Consider the following 17,662-nt stretch of genomic DNA (forward strand, 5'->3'; position numbering starts at 1 on the left):
AAAACAGAATCAAAGTTCAGTGGTGGAATGTAATGAAGTACATTTACTCCAGTACTGTACTTAAGTCCAAATGTTGAGGCACTTATACTTTACTTGAGTCATTTCTTTTCATGCCACATTCTACTTCTACTCCGCTACATTTCAGAGAGAAATATTGTACTTTTTACTCCACTACATTCATCTGACAGCTTTAGTTACTAGTTACTTTACAAATTAAGATTTTTGCACACAAAACACATGTAGTTTATAAGATCTGATAAAATCTTTATTATAAATGAAACTAGCCAACAATATAACGCCCTACAGGTCCAGCTGAAATTAATAGACCATTAAACACACAACTGTTTGGATCCTTTACACTTTCTAAAATGGGAGGATTTTTCTGCATTGTAACTTTTACTTTTAATACTTTAAGTACACATTCCTTATATTTACGTACTTTTACTTAAGTAACATTTTCAATGCAGGACTTTTACTTCTAACAGAGTATTTGAATACTTCTTCCACAACCTTCAAAATTATAACTTTAAGTTAAGTATAACCAGACCCCTACCTGAAATTGGAGTAAAACCAGGGTGTAATTGGTAAAAACAAGAACTGACTCATCATCTGTAAGATGTCACAATGTGTAATATGTCCTCTCTGTTAAGTATAACAGACCGGCCAATAACAGAAGAATAAATCAGCATTTCACTATTAGTTTTACACATATATGTGTGAGGTCTATTTGGTTACTCTTTAAGTCGTAAAGCCACTGTGTATAGAATGTTTCTGGGATTATAGCATCTTTATAGCATTCAGTTAATTTATCGCCTCTTTTTGGATGCTACTACTTGTAGTGATGGCCCACTGAAGCTTCATGAACCATTTTCTTTATTTCTGAGCCCACTAGATGGCGCTCTCTGTTCAACACGGGCTGAAAGCACACTGAATTGTCATTCCTTGAGCCTTTTTCTTTAAACCAAGAGCACCATCTAGTGGGCTCATAAAATAAATAAAATGGTTTCCGACGATTCACGAGGCTTCATTTCAACACTTAATTTCAACAATTTGTTTGACAATTTTATTTTATTCTATTCTAAATGTAATATTTGTATATATGTACTATGTGTGTGTAGCATGAAGGGGCTACAACTCATATACCATTGTGAAACATTGTGTTGTAAAATGAAAAATACATGAACTGGACTGAGAGCCAAAGTTCTTGCAGAAGAATAATGTATGAATTGTTTTACATTTCAGCGAAGGTGGGGTTGCTTGAATCAATGTTAGAATAGAGCAGCGGAACAGTAACTTAAAGCCCACAGTAGATGGAAGTTTATTTTATCAGCTACTGTGTACATATCTCAGAATTTACACACACAATTGTGTAGTGGCCCCTGTAGTAGGAAATCTGTTTATTTTACTTTGGCCTAGGATAATAATAATGTGAACGCTATTAAACATAAAAAGAGTGTACAGAACCAGGCCCATACTCTTGCCATTTGACATTCAGGGCAGCACCATCAGTACTTTTTTGGGGGGGCTTTTTTCTTATTCTTTTTAGATAATATACAGGAAAGGGGGGAGAGAAAGAAAGAGAGAAGGGATGATACGCAGCAAAGAGCCACAAGTCGGATTCGAACCCAGGCTGCTGCAAAGTATATGTAACCTATATGTAATATAGCTAACATCATAATGTAGAGGCAATGTTTTTCAAAAACATCCGATGTCAACTACTTCATACTTTTACGTAAGAAAAGTCAAGCTTTTTGTCTTCTTTCTGGCTTTTCTCCTCGAAAACTCCTCCACATAGGTTCATAGATAATAGGCAAAAAGTAATAATAAACTGTGGGGCTTCTAAACTGGTACCCTACCCGTCATCGTGTCTCTGCAGCTTTCCGCTTCGGTGTCAGGCTCAAGTCAAGTCAGTCAACTATGTTGCATTTTTGATTTTTGTATTTATCATATTTATGTGTCAAGCACAGTACCAGAGGAGACAACAAAGTGTTTCACTGTGTTGAGTAAAAAATACAAACCTGAGCTGGGATGGAAAAATCTGAACTCTTCTCCCTCCACACTCTAAGTTTTCAGCAAAAAGGTAGACAGAAAAAAAAAAACAGTCTCAAAAGTCGAGCAGAGATTTGTGCAGCTAAGAGGCTGCAATATGTGGAACTGAAAAACAGATTTTGTGGCCAGTTTGTATACTCTGTTCTGGTAGTGTGATTGTGTACATTCTGCATTGCTTTTCCATGCATTGCTCTTCTGCCTTGATCTTGAAAGTTCTCTGGTTAGGGTCTGGTTGCTTTTTTTGATTGATTGATTGATTGATTGATTTATTAGACAGTAACAGAAATAAATGCATAACAAAAATGCCAACACAGTGACATTGTACATTTATCAGAACTGTCGAGGATAACACAAGAAAGTTACAAACTTATTTCCATTGTGGTCCTCGTTGTAGTCTGACAAAGATGTCCAGGCAAGCCACAGATGACTAACAGGTACCTTGTGTACACTCAACCACATCCAAATACAAAATAAATACAAATATATACACTGTAATAATAAATATTCTTTTAAGACTACATAAAAGATTGAATCTAATTAGCATCTAACAACCATTCACCACATGCTCGATTAAAACAACAATCTGACTAACTTAATCCCAACTGGGAGTTTGTTGTTTTCTACTCCTTTCTCTCTGCTTCTGCCACTAACATGGTAATGTAAATCTGTCTTTATTATGCTAGGCGTCATCCTGGGGTAGTTGCATCCCTGATGGTTTTCAGTGTGTCTCATGGGCACATATATTACTTAGCTGGGTCGGCATGCTCTCTCCATCTTCTTTTTATTACACTTTGACCTCTGAAAAACACACACACGCACGCACGCACGCACGCACACACAAACACACACACACACACACACACACACACACAGGTTCCAGGAGGGAGGGAGAGAAACCCCCAGAGCTGTGGGCCTCTGTATGTTTGTCCATCTCTTTGTGCAGGCATTTACACTCACCTAAAGGATTATTAGGAACACCATACTAATACTGTGTTTGACCCTATCCTATCAATATGGGCCAACATTTCTAAAGCCTTGTTGAATCAATGACACAAAGAATTAAGGCAGTTCTGAAGGCGAAAGGGATCCCCTACACCATTACACCCCCACCACCACCAGCCTGGACAGTGATAACAAGGAATGACAGATCCATGTTCTCATTGTGTTTACGCCAAATTCTGACTGTACCATCTGAATGTCTCAACAGAAATCGAGACTCATCAGACCAGGCAACATTTTTCCAGTCTTCAACTGTCCCATTTTCCTATTTTTAGTAGAGATGAGTGGTACCCGGTGGGGTCTTCTGCTGGTGTAGCCCATCCACCTCAAGGTTGTGCGTGTTGTGGCTTCACAAATGCTTTGCTGCATACCTCGGTTGTAACAAGCGGTTATTTGAGTCAAAGTTGAGCTTCTATCAGCTTAAATCACTCAGCCCATTCTCCTCTGACCTCTAGCATCAACAAGGCATTTTTGCCCCCCAAAACTGCAGCATACTGGATGTTTTCCATTCTTTGTAAACCCTAGAAATGGTTGTGCGTGAAAATCACAGTAACTGAGCAGATTGGGAAATACTCAGACCAGCCCGTCTGGCACCAACAACCATGCCATGCTCAAAGTTGCTTAGATCACCTTTCTTTCCCATTCTGACATTCAGTTTGGAGTTCAGGAGATTGTCTAGACCTGGACCACACTCCTAAATGCATTGAAGCAGCTGCCATGTGATTGGTTGATTAGACAATTTCATTAATGTGAAATTTAACAGGTGTTCCTAAAAATCCTTTAGGTGAGTGTATCTTGTGATTACATTCTGAGTGAGACCCTGGTTATACATTTATACGTGACGTAGTGAGGAATACTCTGATTACGCGATTGAATGTAGTAAAGGCTGTACTGGTTACACACAGCATGCATTTGAACGGCACATTTTATCAAGGCAACTTAATAGGCAAGAGTACGCTCCACTTTGTCTTAACTCAGGCTGTGTATACAAAGCCATTAAACATATGGGTGTGTGCTCTGTGACAGGAATTTGCTTCTACAACTGCACAATGTTCAGATATGTTGAATATGTGACAAATAAAAAAATATTTGAAACTTAAAACAAAGTTTCTTCAAAACTGCTTTTAATGTGTTAATCATGTGTGTATTTCTAGTGTGTAGTTTTGTATTTTACCTGTTTAACATGTCTTACTATTATGAAAAATGCTATATCAATAAAATGTATTGTTATTATTAATATTATAGTGACTCTAGGTGAAATGTAGTCAGGCTATCACCAGACCAAGCTCAATCTTTTAAGATTGACCGTTAGTTTGGGGAGTCTGCTCTGTATTTTCTAATCCACAAGAGGCGTGATCAACGGGCGTAGTTCAAATGACTCTGTACGCAATTGGATAGTCCTTCAACCAATCAGACCAACGATCCGGGGGACGTAGCAGCGACAGCGGCATCAACGGGTTGCTGCGCTTCGGTGGCCGCTATGTTGAATGTAAACGAGAAGCTGCTTGGTCGCTTCTCTATCGCCATCATGTTAATCCCGCCAATAGCGCGCCCGGTGGATAAGCCAGTTTGTGATTGGTCCCCGCAAAATTGTAACGGAAGCAGGATAGATAAACGTACAGGTTTCCAGCCTGAGCTGCAGGGCGAAATCAAATCGCCGGCAGATCGGGCTGGGTTTACCCGGTCTAGGTGAAATGTGTAAATGTGTAAAATGTGTGTAACATGTAGTTATATAAATATATAGTAGAAGACAATAATATCACAAAGAGCTAAATCTGGCTTGAAACACAGAATAGCGTGTCCTCTCAAGTGACCCGGGCTGTCTTCATTTCCTCCTGCAGTAGCTGAGACATCCATCAGCATTTGGTAGAGCTGTCAGTAAAAACATCAGCCTGAAAAGAAGAAAATCAATATAATGTCCAGTCTGAGTCTGCCAACCCATTGTAGGCTTGTTAGTGTACAGACATATGAGGGCTGGCGGTCTGCTTTTCAGTTCCCTGCCCTGAGTGAAAAACTCTGCCGTCTGGCTGCTGGTTGCCTCGGTAACAGCATGTGGTTGTCTGAGCACACATGTCCACACCATAGGTCCACACCTAGGGAACATGCTGATGAGCCATGCAGGCAATTTAGGATACCACTGTCTACAAGTGTGTATGGTAACGGTGAAGTATTCAGATCCTTTACTTGGGTAAAAGTACTAATACCATACTGTAGAAATACTCTGTTACAAGTAAAAGTCCTGCATTGAAAATGTTACTCAAAGGTCCAGTGTGTAACGTGTTTAGTTGTTCATTATCAAAATCTGTGTTGCCCGTTCACAAACTTGTCCTTTTTCATGAATATTTACCACCACCATCAATTCCAAGTATTCCTTTTGGCTTGAAATTTCACATTTGCATTTGCACGAACTGGGGTAGACGTTCCATATTCATGCGCCATCTTGAAATACGTTAGCCTGTAAGGGACATACAGGACATACTGCTCCTCCTTTTGCGTTTTCATAGTCACGCGATAAACTCACAGCTGCTGCTAATGCTGCTAATGGGTATCTTAGCTTCCCGGCCCCGGCAAGTTTGAAGAAGGAAAAGTGGAGGACCACACGTATTCAAAATCCAAATTTCAGGAACAGGAGTCTTCTTCTTCAGCCAGAAAAAGAAAAAGGATATTGAAAAGAGCAAGAAACCGGCTTTTTGAAGCGCGAAGGCTACCGTAGCTGTAATACCTACTTTGAACTGCGTGGTGCAAGAGTGTTGATTGCGATATATGATCTCAACTCTAGATGGGAGAAATTCCTACACATTGAACTTTTAAGAAAAAATTTTGTAAGTATAATCAGGAAAATGTACTTAAAGTATTAAAAGTAAAAGAAAAATCCTCCCATTTTAGAAACTGTAAAGGATCCAAACAGTTGTGTGTTTAATGGTAGCTCACACTACAGCTGGTTACGCTGCACAGAACTGCATTGCAACTAATACGCTATTTACACTATTTGCGTAACATTTGCTACAAAATACAGTTTAAATGAAAATGTAACTATATGTGAGTTGTTTTTAGCTAGGAACCAAAGGGCTTTGCTCTATTACCTTTCCATGGTGTTCATTTCTTACATAGGAATTGGGATACAATAGGTCGAATCATTATACTGTCTAAAAAGGATACATTTGCACTTTTCGCACAGCGTCATAAAATTAGAACACTGCTGTCATAAAATGTGCAGTACAGTTTCAGGTATTCAACAATTTAATTGCATTAAAATGAATATACTGTTTTTACAACAGATAGGTACAACAAAAGTCGAAAGGAAAAAGAAAAAAAACACAGACAGGGACTCCAGTCAGTTTACTGAAATCATTCACTCATTCAATACACTGGTTTCATACTGCGCCTTTCTACCAAGGCAAGGCTCTTTACAATTAGTAAATGCAGTAAAACACACACACACACACACACACACACACACACACACACACACACATCTGGTGCCATAGTGTTTGAGTTCTTCAATAAAATGATATAAACTGAGTTTAGAGCTCGTTAGGAAATATACACTTTAGCTGATAAACCACAAGGTACATCACATCAAATATAACATTAGTAGGCCTACCCATTTTCCTAGTGGTAAAACTGTTCATCTCCTCCTGAAATAACTGTGTGTAAGCACAGTGGAAAAAAAATAAATAAAAAAGTCTTATTAAACACAAAAAACTTAAATTCCTTACAAAATGACGTATTGCTGTGATTGTTACCATCCATGTTTCAAGGATAATCAACACACTTTTTGTTGACACACCATATTTATTTTTTTATTTTTATTTTTACAAAAAAAATGTATTTCTACAAAATAAATATTTAATGTTTTAACATGATTTTTTTTTTTACAAAGCATTCTGGATACTGTAGGGAATTACATAACCATAACTTATTGGATGAATTATTTTGGCCACCTTATTAGATTACAACCATAAACTGTAAAACCCCAAACTTTGAGACCACCATCCTTAACAAAATAAGCAAATTAGGAAAGTTTTGCCATGACGAGCCCCCTAACTAATTTGACTAACCCTGCGTCTCAATAACTTCCTGCGCCTGCGCATTTCACAGACCAGGAAGCATGCTACCAGTCATGTGACAATAACAAAACTCTCCGTCAGGTCAGTTCTATTGATATTTTAAAAATAAAACTAGTTGTACAAAGGACACATATGGAAATCAATATAGCTACAAGAATAATGTAAGTATGTGGAATAAAGACTTTTTTAAAAGACTTTTTCGCAAATTGCTATACGATAGCGTAATGTTGTGCTGTCTCCAGTCCGTAACTTCACGTTACCTAATTTATGCTTTTTCCTCAAACAGCTACAGTTTTGTTTTGGAGGTGGAAGTATCGTTTTCCGCTAACATTGCTAACTGCGGTTAGCTTCATGCCGCTCTCCCCCCGGCTGTTTTCGGGGTAAAAGTGCAGCCAGCACACAGACACGCACGGTCATTGGCCTCTGCAGGTAAACCGGGGATGGCTCCGCTGAGGTTCTGTGCGAATATTTCCTGGCTGTTCACGGAGCTTCCAGACTTCAGTCAGAGGATATACGCGGCTGCCTCGGCCGGCTTTCAGGCGGTGGAGGCCGCCTGGCTCTACGACTGCGACCTGCCGGAGCTCCAGAGAGCCAGAGAGGCTACAGGAGTGGAGGTGGTCCTCATCAACACCCCGCCCGGTAACTTACCGTAAAACACAAGCCTCTCTACACTAGCATGGGACACGGACACACACACACACACACACACACACACACACACACACACACACACACACACACACACACACACACACACACACACACGTTGAGGTACTTACTTTACTTGAGTCTTTTCTTTTCATGACACTTTCTACTTCTACTCCGCTACATTTCAGGGAGAAAATATTGTACTTTTTACTCCACTACATTCATCTGACAGCTTTACTATTTACACATTAATATTTCTGCACATAAAACACATGCAGTTTGTAAAATCTGATGTTTTATTATAAATGAAACTAGCCAACAATATAACGGCCTACAAGTCCAGCTGAAATGATTAGACCATTAAACACACAACTGTTTGGACCCTTTACACTTTCTAAAATGGGAGGATTTTTTACTTTTACTTTGAAAGTACATATGTGTGGTATTTGTACTTTTTCTGTAAGTAAAGGATATGAATACTTCCTCCACCACTGCAGCAGCAGCAGCAGCAGCTGTTCATTTAAACCAGACAGTGACACTGAAAGGTTAGCAATAATTAGAGGACGATGGTGGTAGTGATAAGATGAATGTGTGTTGCAGGAGATGTAAAGGGAGGTGATCTTGGTCTCGGAGCAGTTCCTGGAAGAGAGGCAGAGTTCAGACAGGGTCTGGATCTGGCTTTGAAGTATGCACGAGCTTTGGACTGCAAAAGGTGAGGCACCAGCAGACTGAAGAGAACTTTGGTATTGATTTTTCACTCTGTGCATACTAAAGGCAAGGCGAGTTTATTTGTACAGCATGTTTCAACAGCAAGGCAATGCGATGTTCTTTACAAATAAAAATCCTCCCGTGTTGTCTTTGCTGTGTGCTTCGACCCAGTCGGTCCTGAGTCCTGATCTCTGGACCAGGGTTTCATCCGGAATATCTCTGTACTTTGCTCTGTTCAGTTTTCCCCTCAACCCTGACCAGGCCCCCAGTCCTTGCCACTGAAGGACAAGGCCCTTCTCCCCCAGCTGCTCAGTTTGGCTGGACGGCCAGCTCTAGGAAGAGTCCTGGGACACGTTCAATCTCAGAGCAGTGTGCGACATCTTTGAGTTATGTTTTCTCTCGTTTGGTGGGTGTGTGTCTCTCGTTTGGTGGCTGTGTCGCAGGTGATACCCTGTCAGCAGAGACGTGGCGCAGGGTGTTCAACGCACCCGTTTCGTCGTTGCTACGTTTTGTCGGGGCTGAACGTGGCCCAGGTTGTTCCAAACTTCTTCCTTTTAAGAATGACGGAGGCCACTTGGGATCCTTCAATGCAGCACAAAGTCTTTTGTTGCCTTCTCCAGAACTGTGGCTCGACACAGTCATGTCCCCGAGCTTTCTGCTCAGATATGCATTGTCAGCTGTGAGACATTATACAGACAGGTGTGTGCCTTACCAAATCAATGTCCAATCAATTGAATTTACCACAGCTGGACTCCAATCAAGGTGTAGAAACATCTAAAAGATTATGAAGAGAAATGTCAAGTGCCAGGGGGGTAGACATATACGGAAACATAAATACAGCAAAATTATAAAACAGAATAATGCACCTTCAATAAAACTTCTATATTGCAGAGACAGTTGTGTCGTCAGGGCTTTTGCGTTTTGTGATGAGGAAAAAAAGCAGGGTTTCACCTTTTCAACATTGCATTTGTGTTTGACGTGTTTGTCGTGCATCTTTTCAGGATCCACCTGATGGCTGGGAGGCTTCCTGTGGGCTCGCACAGAATGGCGGTTGCCAAGGAGATGGAGGCCATCTTTGTGCAGAACCTAACCTATGCCGCTGACATCCTCTCAAAGGTAGGTGACCATTTCTCTCCCAACATACCAACAACTCCCAGCAGTATGAAGGAAGTTACACTGGATAAATACAGACATCTAGTGGGATACTGCAAAGATAAATAAGGATACATGTAAGATTAGGACAAATGGAAAGATATTTAAGTAAGATTCAACTGACCTTTCCAGGAATAAATACTAAAAGATATTACTATACAATACAAAACACTCCTTCACGAATACCAATTACTGATTTGTGCTTTTGAATGAATTATTCATGCACATGAATTAACCGAACACAATGTTTGACATTATTGTTATATTTGGATAAATGACTGAAGTTGTTTCATCTGCAAAATCTAAAGTGTGTCCACATTACCTTGTCCAAAATCAAAACAAAGCTTGTTACAAAATTAGTAAGCATGAGTTAAAGGTCCCATGGTATGAAAATTTCACTTTATGAGGTTTTTTAAAGTGCCCATATTATGAAAAAAACACTTTTTCTGGGATTTGGGGTGTTCTTTTGTGTCTCTGGTGCTTCCACACACATACAAACTTTGAAAAAAATCCATCCATGCTGTTTTGAGTGAGATACGGTTTCTGAATGTGTCCTGCTTTCAGTCTCCTAGTGAGCTGTTCAAAATCGGCCTCGGACTGTGACGTCACAGTCCGAAATGAGCTGGCTAACCACAACCGTTAGCTCGTAACGTTAGCGTTAGCCGGCTAATACTAGCTTTAGCCGGCTAACGCTAACGCTAGCATGCTACGTCGTTCTCATTAGCAAAGCACTGCTACAACACACACAAGTTCACCATAATCTACAAAAGAACTACTTACATGTGCGCCCTCATTTAGAAGTCTCCCAGCTAATGCCTTGTAACTGACCAAAGTTGAAGAAACAGCTTTCTTTTACTGTCTCTAGAGTTAGCTAGCTGACATGCTCTACATCTGAGCTACTGCGCGTATGCGAAGTGCAATCAAAGATAGTACAGAATCGCCCCCCCCACGAATAAGATGAAAAGAGGTCTCACTCTGTAGCTAAAACAGAAACCAGGTGAAAAGAGGATCTACAGCAGTGAGAGAGAGCTGTGCAGTACAACAACAATATGGTGTTTTTTGAAAATTAAACCTATTCTGGTAAAACCTTAAAATACAGTTATGAACCTGAAAATGAGCATAATATGGGCGCTTTAACATTAATATGTGTTCCCTAGCCTGCCTATGGTCCCCCAGTGGCTAGAAATGGCGATAGGTGTAAACCGAGCCCTGGGTATCCTGCTCTGCCTTTGAGAAAATTAAAGCTCAGATGGGCCGATCTGGAATCTTCTCCTTATGAGGTCATAAGGGGAAAGGTTACCTCCCCTTTCTCTGCTTTGCCCGCCCAGAGAATTTGGCCCACCCGTTAGAGAGAGACATCATGGCTTTCAAACGAGCAAAGTGGCAGTTGGTCAAGGCCCCCCCCTCTCCTCCTCAATAGCTACAGACACAGAAATGGCACATACTAAGGAAAGCTCATTGTGGGACTGGCTCTAGTGGCTGTAATTCTGCACCAAGTCTGAATTTCAGGAAAGAGACTTCAGATACAGTATTAGGGTTCCACTAAGGTCTATATAAAAGAGACTTCAGATACAGTATTAGAACCACTAAGGCCTATATAAAAGATATTTCAGATACAGTATTAGGGTTCCACTAAGGTCTATATAAAAGCATCCAAAGAGCACCATGTCATGGGACCTTTAAAGACAATGACTGGCTCCGTAGGTATGGGTATCTAAATGATCAAGAAACATAACAACATTGATAGCATGTTTATACTGTACATCAATGTGCTCATACATCGCTAGGTCTACAGAATATATTATTATACAACTCTTCATCTTATCAAATACATGGATTTCCAGAAAGAAATAATGATAATACTAGAAATACTTTTATCTGTAAAGTAGGGCTGCTCGATTATGGAAATTTGCTAGCTAACCTTAGGAAAAATCCAGCACATAGACGGTACCTTAGAGTAACGTTACGTGAAACAGGTGATTTAACGTCCCTGCTCATTTACATGCAGTTTAACAACAAAACTAAATGCTGAGGGAACATTACTATGTTTTATCATGTTGTTTTTGAGCAGTTTGCCTACGCACCCCCACTAAGCTGGAAAAAGTTTTAAACTGTTAAGTGAATACAGCGTGTTGGGGCAAAGGCAGAGGGACCGCAGGGTTAGCTAACGTTAGCTGTTCCAAGACAACTGAGTTGGTTTTGCCTTTTTTTGCTCACCAAACGCTGTTGCCATCTTTACTCGCGCTGAGTTTTTAAATTCCAGCGGATGATATGCACACGACTTGCTTCCCTGACTGGCTTCGGGAGGGGCGGATGTGCGCATTCAGAACACACAACAAAATAAGGGTGTTCTTGCAAAACAGAACATGGCAAAATAATCGTTTTTTCTCGATTGTACTATTTTGGTGATCGTTGGGAGCCGAAATTGAAATCGAAATTCAATTAATTGCACAGCCCTACTGTAAAGGAATAGTTTGTTTATGGAAAAACCTACCAGTTTATTCATCCACCCAGCACTTCTGTGCGCTGTCTCAGTCCAGCTACAGCGTGGGTTGCCAGATATGGTCGCAGAGCCCAGGTTTATGTCTCTGTACAGGCATCGCTGGTACCGAACGTTCATAGACCGTAAAAACAAGAGCTGCACACAGTCGCTGCCCCCAGCTGCAGTGACAGTTCTATTTTCAAATGGAGGGGCCAGGAGGGCCACATGCAATTTTAGGGGTAGCAAATATATTAAGCACAAGTCTTAGATACCATCAACCCTCCATAGGTTTGGTTCTACAAAAGACTAACGATACACATAGGGACGTTACACACATGCGACAATAAACACAAGAATACTCATTCAGTGGTAACCTACGTGTATTTATCACTGCACAAGAATAATATCCCCTCTAGGATAAAGGTGGGATTCAGAATCTATGAAAATATTTGCCAAATTTAGGGGGGGCAAGAGGGGGCCACGGCTTAACACACCCTTTTTTCATTCAGCATAAACCACTTGGCCAACATGACGCCCATAAATTGTAGTTTTTTTCCCCTTTCTGTTATGCACAGATTAAATAAACAAAATACAATGTCATATCGTAATCACACTTGGTTTTATTTCTCTGTAGTGTTAGAGTACATACTGTAGATACTGTACTGTAGTATTCATTTAATCATTGCACTGTATGTATAACAGGTTTCATGTTAAATGTCATGTGTTTACATGACACCACCCGAAATAAAGAGTTGCAAATATACTTGTGATTTTGTCATTGGAGCGTAACTACCACCCTATGACGCTTAACACAGTGTTGTTAAACTGAACTGCCTTGCACTATATATATATTTAAATCTCAAACTATACTGCTATTGCACTATTCCTTCCCGCTCTTCAATTGTTATTGTATATTTCTTGTAAATTCTATTGTATTGTTATACTGTATATTTAACAGTATTTTTTAATATATATTTCTTACTGTGCTTTCTGTTTTTATTCTTTATATGTAAAGTGAGTGTTGTACTTTGAGAGCAAAGATAACCCGGAGTCAAATTCCTTGTTTGTTTACGCAAACCTGGCCAATAAAGCTGATTCTGATTCCGATGTCCTCACAGGAAGGAATCACCGGCTTGATTGAACCAATCAACACAAGGCTTACAGATCCCCGGTATTTTCTGGACTCTCCTCATCAGGGTAAGTCACTGTGTCCCACTGAGACAACCAGCAGGTCCGACCCTCAGTCCCACTCCTGCCTGCTGTAGGGGAACAACACACTGCTGCTGTCAAAGTCAGGCAAATGAGGCAGATGCAACAACACGGTTGCTGTTAGGGAATGATCAAGTCTTGCCGTGGAAAACTAAATCTAGTGTTTGATATGAATGAAGTCCTTTTTTTATAGCCATCTGTTGAGTCTGGATTTCAGCACCAGGAGCTGTCCACAGTCAAGCACTAAAGATGGCCAGGTTTGTTTTATTTGGTCTCAGATATATTTTATTGGGCATTTCAAATTAATTTTTAAAGTTTTACTGGTATTGTGCACAATGTCCTAATTTTGATGCATTTGAGATTTAGCTGAGATCCAGATTAGGCACACCGGCTTTTTTCAGATGCCCAACAGAAACCTGTGCAGTGGACACAGCCAATACAAATCTAAACTTGCATGAATTAACTTCAGGTTTAGCATTCTTACCATGTAGGATTTCCAGTGGTGTGATTTCTTTTGACCTTTTGGTCGCCATATTGTGTGTGTGTGTGTGTGTGTGTGTGTGTGTGTGTGTGTGTGGGGGGTGTGTGTGTGTGTGTGTGTGTGTGTTTTTAATGAAATAAAATGAATATGTCCTCCTCATGTCATACTTCTGATTTGCCATGAAAAGCTGGCCAGCAATAAGGCGTTTTGCCACCATTAACAGATTTTGTAAAAAGTCTATTTATATAAGTGCATGGCACACGCATGTAATTTAATCTCAAATTAAACACACCTTACTTTAGATTAATAGAAATAGGAATGTTATGGGTGCAGACAGAAGGAGGTGTGTCGTGATGTAACAGTACATTGGATGCTGTACAGAATGAGTACGCCAGTGTTGGATCTTATTGCTTGTGTCGCTAACACTTTATAAAAAATAGTACATGAATTATCATGACTTCATGCATGACAAAGCATGAATTAATTTATGTAGCACTTCATGAGCTAGCAGTAATGTACAATGATTACAAGTCTCTAATGCATTCATGCAGGAACAATACGTTAATGAATGCATCAATGAAGGTATTTGAATCATAATGATTTCTGATTTATTAATAATGTTCATGTCTTCTTCTTAAAAAAAAAAAAACTGACCAGTCCCAGCAGTGTACATATATTCTGAAGAATTGTAGTGTTGTAAACATGATCAACTAAATATTACTTCTTCATTACTTCATGTTTGTGGCCCTTGAAATTAAATGTATTAAGAATTAAAGTAGTGGGTTGGAAAAATGATACTGAGGTCCCCACATTGACGCAAAATACCAAATACAGTATTCTGCAGATGGATTTTTATAGTTGCTTTATTCACAACAACATAAGGCACTTAACCCTTGTGTTGTCTTCCCGTCAACCTTTTCACAGTTTGTTTTTGCTTTTTCCAATGTTTTAAATTGTAAGATTTTTCTTCTACACATTTTCAGCGCTTATTTCTACGTCCCATATTTTCTGATATAAAACAAAAATTGAAAACGGGTCAATTTGACCTGAAGTCAACACAAGGGTTAAACAGTAAGGCCTGACAGACTGATCTCAAGAAGTGGCGTATGTATGACACGCCAATTCGTATGCCATTTTGGTGTGTTATCAAGACGCATAATCGCTTTTTAGCGTGTTTATCAACACCGTCTGGTCTCCATTGACCTACATTACCTTGCGATTATGTGTCAATTTACGCCGTGGCGAGTAGTATGAAAGCCCGAAAATCCGCATAGGGAGTTTGGTCAGGGTGGTGGATAGGTCAAACAACACAGGACTGTCACCCAGGAGACCGGGTATTGTGTCCCCCGTGTCATGTTTCCTAAACCCAACTGTCGCTTTCTTCTTTTCCTAAACCCAGTCCCTCCAGAAAAACGCGATTATGCGATCGCATAATTCAATGCATAATCAGCCAAAGTCCGCATATTTATGCGGGGGCCGCACTTTCGCCGCATTAATTGCCGATTTCCGAGCAAAATATGCGGTGCTTGCATGATTTCATAATCCCCGCATTTTCGTTGCAAAAAAGTCACATATATCTTAGCAGAAAGTTGAAAAAATGTTGCGTTTACTTCACACAAGAGCAGCCATTTCCCCCTGTTGCCATGGGAATGTTATGAAGTGACATAATTACGCAACGTGAACATCATCGAAAAGCAGGGTGTTGGGGGAATCTTTTTTCATCAAACCGCAGTTTTTGCAAGTTCCCGCAATTTCATCGCATAAAATTGCATAAATATCCCGCATATTCCATCGCATTTTTTAAGAAAAAGTGCTGCATAATCAAGGATTTTTGTCCGCAACAATCACACAAAAAACTCAGCATTTTTCTGCCGTTGTCTCGCATCCCGTTATTGTTTTCCTAAACCTAACCATCCCGTTCTTTTCTTTTTATTCTTTTAGACATACATGCGGATGGCTCAAAACGCGTACAGATAACACGCCGCTTGGCTTTAGAAAGCGGCGTGTATGTTTACGCAAAAGTCACGTTGTCAAGTTGGGCCTGAGAACAATGCTCACCCTAGTAGGATATTTATGAATTTAACTTTTTAGTAACTTCTAAGTGTCTGAACACCAGAAATGTCTTGACAATATTTTTTTTTATTTGAGGTGTCACAAAGATGATTGCTGCATATGCACTACAAAGTCATGTTTAGTGGATCATGACCTCCTGTAGCCTGTCACTTCAACTACAGATTTACCAATGAAGAAGACATGAACGACATAACATAAATCAGAAATCACAATGATTGAAATCCCTTCATTGGTGCATTCATTAACGTATTGTTCCTGCTTGTTCTCATGTATGAGACACGATTAATCCTTGTACTACTGCTAGCTCATAAAGTACTACATGAATGAATTCATGCTTTTCCATGCGTGAAGTCATTATGATAATTCATGTACCCTTATTATAAAGTGTTACCCTTGTGTCTTATTTCTACCACTTCCTCTCTGACATCTGTAATGTCTGGCTGCCTGCCATGAGTTATGTTTCAGCTCAGCCTCATTTTTGTGTCTGCAGCGGCTGCAATACTGGAGAAGGTCGGAAAGCCCAACATCAGGCTGCAAATGGTGGGTGCTTTGGACATTTCTCTTAACTAGAAAATAAAAAAAAGAACCAAACAATACGGTGAAAGTCTTGACTTAACAAATGTCTGAACTGTTTCAGGACGTCTTTCACTGGCAAATAATGGATGGAAACCTGACACAAAACATGCACAAGTATTTCCCCATTATCGGTGAGTGAGATGTTGTACTCTAATCCTTCAGCCTTGGTGACTCTAGAGGCTCCCTCTCCCCTCTTCTATTCCCCAAATGATGCTTCTCTGGCTACAAAATAAATTCAACTGAATCCCGCCTGATGCAGCTTAAGTCCTCTTTTGAATCCCCCACCACACCATCTCGTATCCCGGTGACCTTTAGATATCTTGGCATTTATATTGAAATGGTAAATGGACTGCTTTTTTTATATATTGCTTTTCCAGTGTTAGCGACCACTCAAAGTGCTTTATAACTAGGGTTGCGTACCGAAACCCGGTGCTAATACAGCACCGGTGCCTAAACGACCGGTATCTATCGCCTTTTGCGCTGCTCTCTGATGCTCCGAAGCAGACGTTAGACGCAACAGAAGTATCGCTGCTTAACACTTCATTTGGCAGCAGGTAACGTTAGCTTACCGTTAGCTAGCAGCTGGATTAAACACGGTTAAAATGCTGACAGCCAAATGGTGTACAGGGTCTGTATTTCAATGTAGAGGATTCCAATAGCAGGACGTTAAGCAGTCTGCATCTGCCTTTGTCGGAAAAACAACACAGACGGTGCGTTCACTTGAAACTAGTAAGCCTCGTGGTGCATTCAAAGTTATTGTAAAATACCCTATTTTTTTTAAGTATTGGTTCAGGCACCGGCACAGTTTTTAAAAGTAGCGTTTTAGCACCGTATCGAAAAAAAAAAATGAAACGATACCCAACCCTATTTATAACACGAGCCAGCATTCCTTAACCCATTCACACACTGCAAACTGCTGTTCAGACAAACCTAACTGGATGCTAGAATGTGACAATATAAAGAGCAACAGACCTAAAGCAGCACTAATTGATCTTTTGGGCCATTTTGGGGCAGCAGAACAAGCTGTTAGTGTAGTGTATAGTTGGTTTATCAGTTTTATCTTGGCTGAGAACAGCTTCCTGCTGCTGGAAATAAGGTTGATGAGAGCTGTGTGAGTGAGCCGAAAGAGTAAAGTTGTCGGCCATAAAAGCAAAACACCGAGCTAAAGAGGCTGAGACGCTCTGCAGAGAGAGAAGTGGTGAGGAGAATTCTGTG

The 17,662-nt window shown here is 40.2% G+C and overlaps 1 protein-coding gene across 1 annotated transcript; it reads left to right on the forward strand.

Moving 5' to 3' along the window:
• Window positions 1-7,158: 7,158 nt before the first annotated feature.
• hyi (hydroxypyruvate isomerase) lies at window positions 7,159-16,701 on the forward strand. The gene is made up of 7 exons (XM_039812479.1): window positions 7,159-7,279; window positions 7,405-7,757; window positions 8,367-8,478; window positions 9,476-9,590; window positions 13,227-13,305; window positions 16,362-16,411; window positions 16,509-16,701. The coding sequence occupies exons 2-7, from the start codon at window positions 7,559-7,561 to the stop codon at window positions 16,584-16,586; spliced, it is 633 nt and encodes a 210-aa protein (XP_039668413.1). The 5' UTR covers window positions 7,159-7,279; window positions 7,405-7,558; the 3' UTR covers window positions 16,587-16,701.
• The last annotated feature ends 961 nt before the right edge of the window (window positions 16,702-17,662 follow it).

Source organism: Perca fluviatilis, chromosome 9 (genome assembly GCF_010015445.1).
Source record: "Perca fluviatilis chromosome 9, GENO_Pfluv_1.0, whole genome shotgun sequence".
Classification (NCBI taxonomy): Eukaryota; Metazoa; Chordata; class Actinopteri; order Perciformes; family Percidae; genus Perca; species Perca fluviatilis.